The 16,393-nt window shown below is 44.2% G+C and overlaps 1 protein-coding gene across 3 annotated transcripts in view; it reads right to left on the bottom strand.

Moving 5' to 3' along the window:
* Positions 1 to 16,393, bottom strand: part of LOC105288137 — a 292,115-nt gene that overhangs the window by 102,145 nt on the left and 173,577 nt on the right. For all 3 annotated transcript variants that reach the window (XM_011354156.3, XM_011354157.3, XM_026972322.1), the window contains exon 6: positions 14,951 to 15,040. In XM_011354156.3, coding sequence (XP_011352458.2) covers positions 14,951 to 15,040 — 90 coding nt within the window. The remainder of the gene's footprint in view (positions 1 to 14,950; positions 15,041 to 16,393) is intronic.

The raw sequence follows: 16,393 nt of genomic DNA, 5'->3' as shown, positions 1-16,393 counted from the left end.
ACTGTATACCACTGAAGTTTCAAGTGTTCATATTAACGCACAAGGATCAACGAGACACGTCATTCTCTTCCAAATGAGTGTCCGTCATAATACGAGAAAAAGTCTCACCTCTATTAACCTTGAATCTTTCACCTTTCGACGAACCATCGACTTCTGCATACCGGTCGTCGATCATACGCGATATATGTTCCAGGTGTTCCAACCGATTGCGGGAACGTATGGATACATTTCGATCCTTGACCCGACCCCGGTGTCGTGTGATCACCCATATACAACCAATGTGCACACATCACGACGCTAAGATGACGTTAACCACGCCTCGGCATTATCTTTCCATCGTAACCGTTATTGGGAATCCACGGGAGGGACCGGCCAATTAGTAAGCAGCGGGATGGATCCCCGTTAGAAACGCGCTACCGAATGGATCATTAGACGCGAAACGAACTCACAGACGGACGTGGCTTACGTAATTTCACGGAGGATATTTCAATCACGTGAGAGGAGATGCCGTCGACATCCCTGCGCGAGCTTGACGCACGCATACACTGCGCTTTTTATTATGTATGGTCTCCCTTCACGATTCTACTTTGCTTCTCGCTTCGAGCAAGGCAAGCTTCGAGCAATCGTCGGATCCATCAGATGTATAAAAAAAATTATTTTATATAGTGTACACTATATTCAATTTCTCTGCAGGAAATTAATCGCACTGTCGTTAAATTCCGCTTATCGAGATTTTGGGAGGTGATGATACTCTCATCCTCAGATCGCACTCTCGATTCTCTCTCTCTCTCTCTCTCTCTCTCTCTCTCTCTCTCTCTCTCATCCTAAAGTATTCCGCCGACGTGGTCAAGCCGAGCCAGTCGGCGCGATGCGCAGCGTATGCGCGGCGTAGACGCTCAATTCGTGCGTAGCTAATGCACTTGATCCAATCGTCGGTGTGATAACCATAATCACGGGTGGTTCTCGTATATATGTGCGTACATACGTATCGCGTATACGTACGCGATCGCGCTCGCACGCGGCCGATTGCACGCCAACGAAGATGCAGTTGCACCGCGTGATGCAGCGTGATGCACGTGCGCTGATGCATCGGACGTAATGTGAATCGAGAGAACCGTGGCATCCACCTATTTCACAGAGTAGCGCGAATTTACGTGCTTACGTGATTATCACTGGTGTTAGCCAGGCCGGTTGCATTTGCAATATTTGTGAAAAGTAACATCTTCACACGCGGAAAGACACACCTTATTATAATTTCGCTGGTGTGTGTGAAGCTTCCTAAAGAGTTCTATGCACCTCTCATACATAGCACTCTGTAGAAAAATCATAAGTACGTGCGGAATTATAAAAGTATTTTAGGAAAGCCAGAACTCCGACATTTCGGCCAGCGTCTCACTGGTAAAGTCGAAAACGTCCACTCTTCGGATGAAATAATTTTTAAAAAAATTTTCTAATCGTTGTTCCTGTCAGAACTCTTTGGAAAGGCATTGTACATGTCACGAACTATACGAGAACTGTTTTAGAATAAGCAGAACTCTCAAAAATCAACCAGCGGTCTCACTAGTAAAGTCGAAAACGTCCACTCTTTGGGCGAAATAAATTTTCAAAAATTTTCTAATCGTTGTTTCTATCAGAACTCTTTGGAAAGGCATTGTACATGTCCGGAACTATACGAGAAGTATTTTAGAATAAGCAGAACTCTCGATAATCGACCAGCGTCTCACTGGTAAAGTCGAAAACGTCCACTCTTCGGGCGAAATAATTTTTGAAAAAACGTTCTAATTGTTGTTCCTCTCAGAACTCTTTGGAAAGGCATTGCACATGTCCGGAACTATACGAGAACTGTTTTAGAATAAGCAGAACTCTCGAAAATCGACCAGCGTCTCACATATATCTCCGTAGATACGTTTTTCTCGGACGATAAAAATTTTTTATTAAATAATTGTTAATGTTTGCATTCAGAACTCTTTGGAAAATGGTTAAATATGTCCAGAACTACACGAGAAATATTTCATAAAGGACAGAACTCTCTGAAATTAACCAGTCGTCATTCCCTTAAGCATTTTTTAGCTTTAATAATTATAAAAAATGAAAAAAAATGTTTTTCGCTAGAACTCTTTCTAGAACTCATGTAGAACTGTAGATCTTTTAAAATCTAGCCGGAATTATGGCGGAAACTGTCGCAGGACAAAGTGAGACGCTGCGTGAAGTTGGCGTCTCACTTTGCACTATGCGCTTTTTCGCTTGAATGGCCAGAACTATGTGTTTAACCTATCAGGAACTCTAGAACTATTAAAAAGGGAGCCAGAACTCTCAATAATTAATGATTTTCCGCGAAATGATACACCAGCTTCACACACACATTTCGCTGCTCGCCAAATGTTTCTGAACTTCCGGAAACCTTTGGATTGTAACTCGGACTTCGCAAATTGAATCCGAGAAATAAATTAATATAAACTGTTGTTTCGTAGATTGTTAAATGGTACTATTGAACTAATGCATTCTCGATTAGATCAGGTGAACACCAGGTGTGTGTATATAAAATAACTTTTATATATATATATTGGAGAACGTCAGAATAACTGTTTATTCGGACAGCGGACAGCTTTATAATCGTCCCTTATAGATTCGCACATTGAAGAAAATATTATTTATCTTCATAAGGAATAATAAATCGGAAATCATATCATTCAAAAACATGCCAGCCATCAATACAATTCTAACTCTCGATATTAACATATCGAGCTGTTAAAATCAAGTATACATCTCTGACAGAGATGTATAATTATTTGTTAATCCGGCTTTATAATCTGCTTCAATAAAGACATTAAAAAGAATTATATTGATAATATAAATGTCAAACAAATCTCTGAAAGTAATGAATGAATTTTATTGTTCTATAAACTATGCATTGAAAACGTGCGAAATGCATCCTTTGATCGTGCGTTTCCAATTGCAGGAAGATATCTATCAAGACTGTTTCTGTATATGTTTCCTATTTGTTTACCATGCCTCTCACTCAAGCCATTCTACTAATACTTCTTGCTAACGTGCCGACGATGCATCAAGGTCTTGCTGAGTCTCACGCCCCCGCGCCAACCAGCAGATGCCCATTACTATTTACGAGCAGAAACAGACCAACTGACCGCAGCTTCTCTCTCATTTGCATAGCTCGTTTTATTAATCTGTACATGTCATACTAGTAACAGTACTCGACAGCGCGTCAAAAATATTTAATGAAAAATTATTTGAATCAAAGAAAGATATCGTAAGACAAAGTACTTAGGAAAAAGCTAATTCAAGAACAATTATTTATAAAATTAAAACATTTGGTAAAACACTATCATTTATTTAATTTTAAGAAGTCTTGAAAAATTCCTCTTCTTATGATTTTCCTTCATAATCTTCAAAATAGTGAGTCATATGTATAAAACAATGAAGTAACAGTATAGTAAAGTACAGCACCACAATCTGTTTTCCAAAATATCATAAAATATGAAAAAGAATTTGCAAAGACAATTTTCTAGAGCGTGGATCCATCTGTTTCGTACGAGAATCACGCACCAATCCGAACAGTTTGTTCTAATTCTTTCGTCTTGGTCGGGCGAATCTTTTCTCCGCGCTCGATGCCGGTTTTCTTAGGAAATAAGATCGGCGCACAGACCGAGTTTCGAGGAGAGCGACTCGATGCACGAGCACAGATCGCCGTGATAAGAGTGCTCGATAACGGGGCTTCGGCGGGTGGGTGTATTTACGTTTGCAGAAGCGATCAAGACTACCTCCCGGTTATATGCCGATCGAAGATCGCTCGATGGAAGATTATTCGAATCGAATCCTTGTTTACGAGCGCAACATTGTGCACGGATGCGAGCAAATAATTTGATAAAGGGATGCTCGATCGAATACGGATGTTGATACTTTGAGAGCCATAGTCGTTAGTTAGACATGAGTAGTCAGAGATTTGAATTCGCTCCCTAAACAATTATTCTCCGTTATCCAATTGCCCGCAACTTCTTCAATGTAATATAAATTTATTATTTTTCAATATTCGATACTCAATAATATCATGCTAATTAAGGTCCATTTAAAATTAAAATAATGACTGATAAAGGCTCGTTATTTCTTAATAGTCGTCTCTAATTCGTATTATTGAGATGTATCATCATTATAATATATAGCAATCAAATTTCAAATAGAATAAGAATCGACAACTTGGTAGCAGCTATATATAACCACGTTGACAAGCGCGTTAATATGCATATGAATTCATTCCAATAAATGGCCAAGTGTCATCTCCTGCGACTCATAGATCTTGTGCTAATAATAAAGAAGTCAACGGTAAAGTCAGGAACGAACGGTTCTCTCTTTCTCTCTCTCTCTCTCTCGAGTACTCGAATATATCGATATTTACGACCCTCTCTGATTATTTCCGATCGAGCCGTATAGGCATTAGAGCATTAGTTACCGCGTAGCTGCTGGTCAGACATTATTTACGTCCACTTGGACATTTCTCATAGCAACCGGTCGAATACACGGCGGTGGCGGCGGCATTACTACTTGCATTCCTACCGGACGCGCGCGGCGTACCCGTGAGTGCATTTACTACTTTCTCGCGCGTGAACGCCGCGCGAAACACTGACGTTTTAGGATCGCATAAAGCATTGCGCGCCTGCCGATACGCATATTGTGTATCCCGCTGTCGTTCGCCGAATGTGAGTTAAGCCTTGTAACGTATGCGAAACTGTTGCTGTGAATAATACAGCTCGATTATATATTTAACGGTCCAACGGGCGGTGCTGCAACACCAAATTGTTCGAATAACTCGAATCTCACTCCTTTCACAGCTGGCTGGTAGATGCTGTTAGCATCTCATCTGTCTATTAGATGATAAGATTTAAAATTACGATCCGCTTAGAAGTACAGGAAAAGGAAGAATTACACGTAGAGCTCGTTCAATGCAAAAAATTAATTTCATGCTTCACGCTGAATGCAAGGATTGATTTATTATTTCAGGTATGTGATCACGATTGTATAGTCCGCAGCTTTAATATGATGATCTCTCGATAAGCGTAATTAGCGCGATGGGAAATTCACAGCGCGTTAATAAATCGTACGAAACGATCGGCGATGATGATCAGAAGCGCATTGATCATTCACACCAGGAAGTTATCTAATGGGGAGAAATATTGATTGGGCATGCTTGTGTTGTGCATCGCGGGTCTAATCTGCGATTACGGTTGCATTTCTCTCCGACAAATCCGCAAAGTGCATATGTTACCGCGGTGATTTCTCCGCGGTGCCAGAACCGCGCAAGTTTTAAAATCAAATTCGACGATGTACGTGTCGATGATTAATTAAGTACCATCAATGTATCGTACTGCCTAACGCCACGACAGGATTGGAAGCTTCGAGCGTGAATTCTGCGAAGAAATTAATCACACGCAGCCGCAGCATCCTACGATGACTGATGCATTCGTTTCCCTGTATTTCTCCGTATCTCTTGATAAGGGAGTTTACTGCTAATCATGGAATAATTCTCGACGCATACGTATTCGATAAATACAGTTAGCTGTTCATCGTTAAAACGCCACTGCCAGCGATATCTTAAGGTGCATGGTTAACGTGTTAATCCATGATACACGTAAACGCTCGCCACAGTAGCACAATTTGCAACAGCACATTGTGTAGCCTGAAACACTGGTGTTTTCAATGCGCGCGAGTAAATTACATCGAAATACGTGCAGCGATGTAAATACACGCCCGCCCCCGGCAATTAAAGCGAAATAATGCGCGAGACAAAGTCCACGGTAGCGATACAGGCGGTCGAAAGCGATAAAACGCCGGCCAGATAACACTGGCGAAACGCGCGGCGCGAAGAGAACCACATACGTATTTAATTAATCGAATCGGACAAGCCGCTGGCAATCTGCTCCTATCTCCTCTCAGTTTCGCGAGCGAGCATCCATAAAGCCTGCGGCTTTCTCGGCACGTTCGCACGCCGCTGCCCCGTTTCGGGATCCGCGTGCGAACGCAATTAGTGCCGCGGAAAATCTGCGCGCCGGTTAATAACGCACGCCGATGATCGGGCGAGGCGCACATCGATCATTCGGATAGGCATTATCGATTGGCCTCGGCGAAACCTTATCCCGTACCGCGACGCGCACATACGCCATCATCGTTATCGCCATCGTCGCCATCGTCATCGTAGTCGTCATCGCCTCGGCGGCGGGCAGTCTCTCCTCTTGGGATCTGGGTCGTACCCTGAATTCTGCCTGCGTGCGCGATATCTACGATTATCGTGTAATTGGCTGCGTGCCCGGGCCGCGGCCTAAAGAGCACCTAAAACGAGAGCCGGGCCGTGATTATCGAGTATCGAAAATTATAATGCTCCGGCCGTCCCTCGCGTGCATCACCGGTATTAAATGACGAGTGGTATGACCCCGCAGCGATTTTTGCGGGGAAAGCGACGAGAGCTCGTCTGGACTCCGCTCGCCTGCGCAGATTCGTATAATATGGTAGATTTTACGACAGACGGATTCACTGCACCGTTGCTACTGGTGGATTATGCGTGACGGTATTAATTCTACGTAACGCTCCGTTTTTAGACACGATGGTGATTTTCGAGCGCATTGGCCCACATCTCGATCGTACCTTTTACCGCTAGGTGCAATGCCTTGCGAGAGGTCTGTTTGCTTAACATGCAATCATCACGCACAAGATTTTGCGAGATGAGAACTGATAATAAATTTATATTATGTTATTAGATGTGCATGTGGTATTACGGACCATCGTCTAGATGCATTGTGTACATATAGAATGTAACATACAAGCGTAAGGATATCTTTAAAAGTATTATAGATCCTGACATCTCAAATTAGAAAATGCAGTTTCTGCTTTGTTTACACTTTAAATGAAGATCTTGATGCTAAGAATTGTTACTTAATAATATTTTGTTTGGATAGAAGAATTATGGTAGAAGTACAATTACTTTCTTTCAAAAAGTGCGTACCTCCTGTTCTAGGCAAATTCGAGTAAACCATACATAGACTGCTTTTTAAAATTCTCTTTGGACACAGGAGATAGAATTTATACGTGTTTCCAATTTATACGTGCTCGAGTTTTCAGACGGTCTTTTGATTTGTTACGCTATGCGAACATACCCGGTCCCATAAATAAGATATATTTGCATACGCATGCACACGTTCGTGTTCCGCAGTATTCAAACTTCATTAGCCGCAAGATCATGCGGACGGTAACGAAAAGAAGCAAAGGCTGGAATCTACTTAATCTGACCTTAATGCGAGATTTCATTTTTTGCCAGGTCGTATTAGTTCACGCAAGTACTAGCAAATATCGCTATTCGTCACAAGCTTGTTGTCAGTTGCTCGACTAATGCTCTAACATATCTGAGCGGAAAATCAAAATTACTTCGCGCGCAGCACGAGCAAGCGTGTGCTCTCAAGAGATCTGTAGAGATCTGAGCGGAATTTATCTTCGATGAAGAGGCGGAACTTACGCTTCGTAATCGGATTTTTCCATTATATATTCTCGGAAATTTATACCATTATCAAACGTGCGCGCACGTGCGTTACCAATATTACCAATTTACGTCTTCAATTATTAATAAACATCTGACGATTTTCTCACAAACGTTTAATTATAATTCACATTTTTTGATAACATCTACTTTCTAAATTTTTTTCTTTTAATCACGTCATGCATATCTATGTAGGTCTCTACCGGTGATTTCTAAGATTCTCTAATTTTCTCACATCGCAATACCAATTACGCGGTGAAGAAGTAATTGTGCGCATCAAGCAATTTGGATCTTCGTATTATAATAATATGAGAGATGCAATGGTTGTGCGCGTAGCGTAACGAGTCGTTTCTAAAATATAAAATAAATTGTAATCTCAAGTATTGTTTTGTTGCATACAACAAGTGGTCCAACCTAGGCGATCCAAATTCGGCTACTTTCCCCTACATGTTTACTATCTACGCGACTGGAGATAATGCTGCAAAGGTCGATCACGTAGTTACAGATCCCATGTCGACTGCAATGGAACGTTATCTCTTTTTGCGCGCTTACATGCATGTACGTACTTAGCCAGTACGTACCCAGCTTAGTGCTTCGATATTTCTCGAAATAAAAATTCCGTAATCTCCTAATTACGTGGCGAACAACAATTGAATATGGCATCGTAGTCATTAAGGATGTTTTACATATTGCTCGCGAAACATTGAGATGCAACGTATTCCTTTTCTTCTTCTCCTCGTTCTGCAATTAGCACTACCGATCTTTCGTATAAGCATTTGCTGACACGAAATATTTCGCAGTAAAATTGTGGTATGATATTTAAATCACAATACTAAAACGGCGCGCACGTGTCATGTAAATTCTACATTTACTTCTTTATGTCAGCTATATAAAAATCCATTTATTTCGAGCTTATCCCCTGGTTCGTAACATATTCTCCTAAAAGCTTACCATACGCGCGTGTTTCACGGATGATTTATGAATTACAAACTCTGTATCGGTGCACGAAACGTACCAATTAAAAATTACCGTCCGCGGTAGTAGCCTTCCGCCTTCTGCTGCATATTCAATTATCACATCGCTCGAAGCTTGCAGCGCTCTCAGAAGAACGCACAATGTACCGTAAACCACGCATAGCTAATTAGGCTGATAAACTCGTGGGGCGCGACGCGTACTAGCGCAAGGAATCCTTTTTGCATAAATACGTTCATTATCATAGCTTACTCGTGTGCGTGCGCCGGCGGAGACGTATAAATTTTCGCCGTTTTCTACATGTGATAAATTATCGCGGACTCGGTACACACGCACATCGTAAGTTCTTTTCCGGCAACGGCGTGTGGGACTCGGGCCTATTCCGCCCACGTGAAGGCCACGGGACCAATGTGCCGGTCAGGACGTAACGACGAGACCGTGTTGATGTGTGTTAACGTTACGGTAAGCGGCCTTTGATTCATCACGGGCAGAACACGACGTCACGATAATAAAATACTCCCATGTAATTAGCCGCGCGAGAATATCGGCCGACTATATTAGACACGATCGATCGGCAACGGTTATGAAATGCCGGAAATGATGGTACTTTATTTAAATACCCGCATGTACTATTAAATGAGTGGATCTTTCATGGTGATGCATGGATCCGTTAAACGACGTTCCGAATCACTTTTGCGAGCACAGATTGGAAAACAATGGTCGTATAGACCGTATGGCGAAAGTGGATGATGCGGTCAACGTGATCTGAATAAGAAGCCAATAACTGACTTAAACTATATACTATGTAATATGTACTATGTGATGGATAAAGATAGTGAAATATAATATGTAGAATTAATTATTAAATATATAATTATCATTTTTTTACTTATGTCTTATTTATGAAACTTTATGTTATGCTATAGATGTGAAAATGTCTACTAATTAAAATACTTTATTTATAAATAGATTATATTTTTTATTTCTATTAAATTGTATGCCTATAAAATTGAACTGTTATTTTGATGAAATAATAATAAAGAGTATTTTATGCAGAAAAAAATCGCGTGCATTTTTGCAAATTATAATTTTTTCTTCGTCAATTGATATTAATGTGGGCCCGAATACTACCGCTTAGTCTCGTTATCTCCAGTTAGATTAATCGTTTCGGCTGCGTGTAACCATGTTTTCCACTCTATCTATTTAATCATCTTTAGTAAATCTTTAGTATCTAACCATTCCGGTACACCTACTTATCGCAATCACTCGTCTAGTAGCATTGGCCGTAGGCAGTGATACGGATCTTCCGTGCCGCATCCTCATTTCACTTCCACTTTTACGTCCTTGATATATCCATGTGTTAAAAATGCCTGACCCGGGATACAGTGTACATCGAATCGTAAATCGTGATTTTGCTAGTGTCAGCCTTCACGATCAAGCGAAATCCCGAAGGGGGGCGAACGTTCGTAATTAATAATCTAATTTAACTACTAAGGGATAGTTTACGCCGACCACGTTCCCGTTTCTTCCGCAATTGTTATTCCCACTGCTACATTTTATCATTTTTAATCCAATTTTTTCGAAGGTATTCATGTTGCATTCAACATAACATAATGTAATGCAACGTCGAAACTATAGCCGATACAGACTCCCAGTGAACGCAGCGGTGAAACCGGCCGCGAAACAATCGCGCGCATTTGCCTTTTTTAGCCGCACAAATAATCCCGTATTAACTCAATCCACACCGCCTGTATGCATATTGCCAGACCAGGATTAGTCGCGGCCAAGTCGACGGCGCCGTTGCGAACGACTTTATCGTCGGGCGAACGGTCGTAAACAGGCGACCGCTTTCACGTGCGAGAACTTACGGCGGATCGACACGCTCTCGGTGTGGTGTGTGCTCGAGTTTGAGTTGGGCGAATCGGTTTGATCTGCGCATTAGTTTGAGCCCCGTGAAGACGTTAGCGCGCGCGATCAACTCGCAAGAGCCGCGCGCAAGCAAAATCGTAAATCACATCGCGCGTAAATACGTTCGGGGATTGTCGCAATTTACGCCGCTGCTCGCGACCTCGTCGCCGTTCGCTCTTCATCTAATTTAACGAGAATATTCCGGCTGTTATCCCGCTGATACATCGTACTCTTTATACAGGGTGTCCCGTCCGTTTCGCGTCACAAACTCACTGACGATTTTCACAGCATAGGGCGATTTTCCTTCGATGTAACAAATTTGTAATAGATATTTGTTTAAATGCAAAATCGCGCGCGTGATGATGCTACCAAAGTGCCCATCTAATTAGATAACGTTCATCTGGTTCATTGTGGGAAAGCGCAACTTGTCTCTCACAATTTGAACAATTCTCATCTTAAACGTTGAATAATTCCGAAATTACGCTGCGACTAGAATTTTTGCGCGAGAAATTTCCGCTCTGAAGCATCTCGGATAATTTGCTCCTCAAGTTCAATGCAAACTTCCTGAAGCACCCCGTATAATTTCGCGCCGTCTCTCTCTCGAGGATTCTATTACAAGCTCTGCTCACCTGCTGCGACCGTGTACGCGCCACGTGGAGAGCTACCTTATAAATTTTCGATTCCCGGCATAAATCGAGGTGGGACGATTTCTCCCGACGTAGTAACGTTTTCCGATAATTTATGCGAGTACGCCTAATCGAGTCGACGGATTGAGTCAACGGACGTCCGTGCAACGAGCTTTCTCAGACAACTCGGTTCGATCTAATCGTGCAGCCGCGGAGATGCAATCGCGCGATATTCCCTGGACGAAAAAGTAACGGCGAGAAAATACGCGCAGATCCCGTCACTACGCTCGTGAGCTCGTTAATGTTCTCCAATACGACTCCCTCGGGTCGCTTGAACTTCGGCCGTGGTCGTTTGTCGTACTTGCGCCTCTTTGCCCGGAGGGTGTTAAACGTGGCTCGATGTTACATCTCCCTGCGCTTCCTCTTCCTCCTTGTGCCGCCTCTTTTAGGCGATCGCACACGAGCGCGACTCAGCACGGCTTCAACCTCTAGCTGGCTAATCGGCGACAAAGCAGCAGCTTCGCTAACTACAGGATTACAGTTAGGTACTCGGTGATCTCTCCGACTACGATTCCGTGGGAAGAGGAAAGGAAACGATGGGGGAAGAAAAAAAGGTGTGAATATAACGAGAGAACCTTGAGCTGCATGCAGAAAAAACCCCGGAGAATCAATGATAAGGAAGCAGAAGTGTGATACCGAGACCCATTTCACATATCTGCTACGAGGTCTGTAATATTGAACACTGGCTGAGGAATAAATTAGCGTTCGCATAGCTTCCCGTGCATGCTTTTACGTACCTCGCACTGATACGCGAAATTGTGCAAACGCTTTTGGCAGTAATATATCTTTGTGTCTACCACGCCCGAGAAGCCTGTTAGGAACTACGTTCGCCAGGTTTCTTGAAACACGTAATTTTTTAGCTATCATTACAATAAAACTTCAGCAGCACGTACGCCGTATATCTAAACAGCCGTACTTCTAACAATGTTAAGGGTTATTTTGTTGATCTTCATATTTAACCAAGTAATTGGTGACTTCTATGCCGATGCATGCACCGTCATTTCCAGGGTAAGTAGGGTAAGCACGTAAAATCCATGTCGGCATCCTGTGCGATTTCTCCGAATAGTTCACACAATAGGTGATTACCTAAAAGACAGCGTTTACATTTTCTTGAACGGGCAATCCGCTTCCGCCCGGTGATTGTCAACGGACTTTCTCGCAAATCTATGTTCCCATCGCGTACGCGCGCGAGAGGAATCGTACGTGCAATGTAGATGCATGTGCACGTTAAAATATGTGGAATTCGAGCGACGTGAGACGACCATGGAAAATCTCTCTGACGACAGGTCGAGACTTGAAATGTTGCGTGGCAAGATCCCACGCAAAACATTGAGACAATATTGCACTTTGTTGCGAGGTGGCTGAATGAAAGAGGGACGAGCGCAAAACCGAACAGAGTACCACGAGCACCGGGCGTTGAGGGCAGAATCGATGGATGGAGAAAGAGGAGCACAGGAGGAGCCTAACGAGACACGCGAGCAACGATCAGCAAGAAAGGAAGTCAGTATAAATGCACGCCGGAATGTGAAGTACAAAGACACGTGGATCGCACTGAAGCATTGGTGGTCATTGCTTCCGTGAGGAATACACTTTGGGGAGAACTCACGCGATTCGTTCTCATGAAACATCAGGAACAAATAAATTACATAACCAGTTCTTTTTCCATCATTCTTTTTCAAAATAAAATAAACCGTATAGGTGCGTCTTTGCTTCTTCACGGAAGAGCTCATCCCTTCTCATCTCGACTGATTATCTCTAAGAGTTTCTCGCGATCGCGCTCGATGCCACGAAAAGTGCCGCACTTTAATTAAAACTAACAAGTTGCGGCGGTGGACGCGTTTCCTACCGTTTATTTCTCCCGTTGGTCGCGCATCGTAGACCATCGCCTCGTTGTCGTCCATCTCTTCCTGCCCGCGTACCAGCTAATCGACGACAAAGCGGCAACTTCGCCGACTAACCAGGGTCGGTACAGTTAGATATCCGCGGATCCGGCCAGCTGAGCGAGAGCACGAAGACCGGCTGAGAAAGGGACGAGGGGGGAAACACGGAGCTCGAAGGGAGCACGAACACCGAGGTGGTATCGAGAGGTAGGCGAAGGTAGCGGGAAAAGGAGTGGCGGTGTACCGTCATGAAAGGGTACACGGTATGTGTGCGAGATGTAGAAAAACAGAGAGGAGCATTTATTGAGACAGAGAAGAGAGAGGTAAAGAAAAGGAGAGGAAGAAGGGACCGTTGGCCCTAACACGAGGGGACGTATGGATGGAAGAACGCACGAGAACACGGATGCGTTTAACTGAGCGTGTAGCTCATGTTCAAGTAAATGGATAGTTGACGTTAATGTTGTGCGAGGGCCTCTCCTTAATCAAGACACAAAAGAGTCGCACATATCATATACGCGGTTGCAATTAAAGCGGCCGAGTGCCGCTTTTCCCTTTCACCCGGTTACCGCCGCGGGATGCCGTCTCTCTCGTAAGAAGGTCTCTTGTGTTACATGAACGATGTCGGAAGATGCCGAAAAATTCGCGAGCCAGCTCGAGTCAAAGCGGAGTGTCTGATCGAGAATCATTTCCCAGTTTCCTATCGGAGATACATACATCGCTCAACTCCGGTGCTTCCTAATATATTAACATCGTCTACAGTTTGTTCTTACGAGATGATGATGACGAAATCATCGCTTTACTGATAAAACCGAGAGCTCATACTTGTCTGATAGCAAATTGCTGTATTTTGTAATTTATCTTCTCAAAAGCGAGTGTTTGCCTTGAGGCGAAGAATTATTTTCATATAAAAGGTTTATCCGTAACTCGATTTCTCTCTCAAGATAAAATATTCATACGTTCAAGACAATGATTTTCTCGACTTATTCTATTCTACTTTTCTGTGCGGCGATGTAAAGAGCAAAGCTCGTTTCGTGACGCGAAACAGTCGCGGGTTAATCTTCGGTCAGGCATCCTTTCAGGTATCGTCCAGGTAACGACGGTGCCTCTTCCTGCCGTGCGCTAATCGACGACAGAGAGCAACAACTGAGCCCCAACTACGGGAATACAGTTAGATATCCGCGAAGAGATCCGGCCAGCTGAGGCCTCGCGGAAAGGGAAAGAAAGGGACAAAGGGGGACGAGAGGAGAGCAAGGAGAGCCGAGAGAATGGTGCTCTCGAGGAAGGCGGAATCGCGGTAGGAGGGAGGGAAACGGCCTGTAACCGAGGAAGTATTCGCCGGTGCTCGACGAGGAGGACCATGTGAAGTACGTAAATAGATACACGGAACGGGCAGAAGATGCGGGGGCGTGTGAACCGAGCCTAAGAGCCCTAAGAGCGGTGGGTGTGGGTGTGTCCCAGCTTCCGCATACTCCTCCGCGGTCACCGTGTGTTGTTATCTTCCGCAACAACGCGACGAGAAGCAACCGACGACGACGAGGAGGTCGAGTCGCGTGTGTGGCGTAAGTGCACGTTTCTGCACATTACGTGTCTCTATGTGGAGCAGCACTTGAGCAAAGGTAGACAAAGGCTCACGACAAGCGCGCGCGCGCGGCTGAGCTAAAAGCGCGCAAAGATGCGAATCTACGAGCGTGATCTCTCTCGCTTCTTGAACGGACCGTCTTAAATCAGTAACTTTCAACGTGTGAAAACGTTCAGATGGCAGATAACGATAATTTAGGGCGCGCACAATAGTAAGAGAGGATTGCGAACCATTATTCTAAAATTTTTGTCTTCTCTCTACAAGGACGATCTATGCTACACATCGAAACTCTTCATCTTTATATCACGCGATTACGATCAAGACTATTTTAATGGCACGTAATATTTTTCGTGTTTCTCCCAGTGAAATTTATAATCTCGCAACTTACCGAGAAGCGACAGGCCACATGTGAGAATGTGTTCCGGCAGGTCGTGGATAGTTCTCGGTGATGCTACTTCATCCACTCGCTTTTTGGTTCCTGAAACGAAAATGATTGCTTAGAAATCTCTTCGAAACTCGCAGTTATCGTTATTTAACTCGTAGTTAACTAATAAATTAATAAATTCACGATTAATTAAATATCAATTATCACAATTTGATGTAATTAATTAAATCATAATGCTATTCGAGCGCGTGGAACGTGGCACTCGATATCCAATTTCTGTCGAACAAATATTGAGCGTTATGTAAATATACGCACATTACATAAAAACATACGTCTCGATGAATAATGTCAATTTGCTTTAACGATCCATTAAATACGTTTCTACAATTAATACCTGCTCGCGAGATACACGGAGATCGATCGAAGCTCGCGTTCGCTACCGGAACGCAGCAGGTTTATCGATTAATCCTGGTGGAAGTGCGGAGGCCCGATGCCGAGAGCACGTACGTCACGCACGTGCGTGCATATGTACGCGCGAGCGCTAGCAGCACGTGCACGCATGCAGAAAACGAACCGCGGACTGTGTGCCAACCCGCGAGCTTGACCTTCGGTTGAAAGGCCCTCTCTAATTCCACCTTTTAACCCTCGTCACCTTCAGGGACCAGCGGAGGTGAGCGACGAAATGCGCGCGTACTCTCCCTTCTTCGCGAGCGAAGACGCATCGCGTGGACGCGTCTCGCGCGAGCACTTTCTACCTTCGAGGAGACTGATGCCTCGAATAATATGTATCTCACGTGTGCGTCTCCGCGTTCTAAAATAGCGCCACTGTCCAGGCGAGTAGCCGGCGTGGATACCGGATGTCTCTCATTCATGACGGCGCAGAAATAATCGAAAGTAAGCGAGCGCGAGCAACGTCCCGCGTTCACTTGCGCAGCACCGCAAGAGCGGCGGCGATCTCGCGAGAAATGTAATCAGGTGTACATCAATCAGACCGTCGATTCACCTTTTCTCCACCCCTCTCTCTCTCTTTCTATCTTTGCCTTTTCCTCACCTGTTCGGCGCCTCGAATATCAGCGTAATCGCGCCGCAATGTAACTAATGCTGATTACTGCCGGCGCATTATTAGCGCGGCCGGCTGGCGTCTCTCCGCGAAACGCGCGGAAAAAGTTTATCGTTTACACCCGCGGACGTTTAGTGCCGGTCGTTAAACCGGTTAAACGGGGGAATTTTCCCGGCGGTACCCGGCGAACTCGCGACGCCATGCCGGGCATATCATATTAGGAAGCTCTCGTGGCTCTCTGCGTCGACGGCCGGCCACGCGACGCTCTCCGTGTGTATCCAATTAGCGGCCGCTATTTGCACACGGACGCTTATTAAGCGATTACGAGACGTTTCACCGGGAACGCTAATTGCGGGTTCGCGCGCGCGGCCTCGCGACGACTCCAG

This window comes from Ooceraea biroi, chromosome 1, assembly GCF_003672135.1.
Source record: "Ooceraea biroi isolate clonal line C1 chromosome 1, Obir_v5.4, whole genome shotgun sequence".
NCBI lineage: Eukaryota > Metazoa > Arthropoda > Insecta > Hymenoptera > Formicidae > Ooceraea > Ooceraea biroi.
The sequence above is the reverse complement of the archived record's forward strand: the minus strand, read 5'-3'. Positions and strand labels throughout refer to the sequence as shown.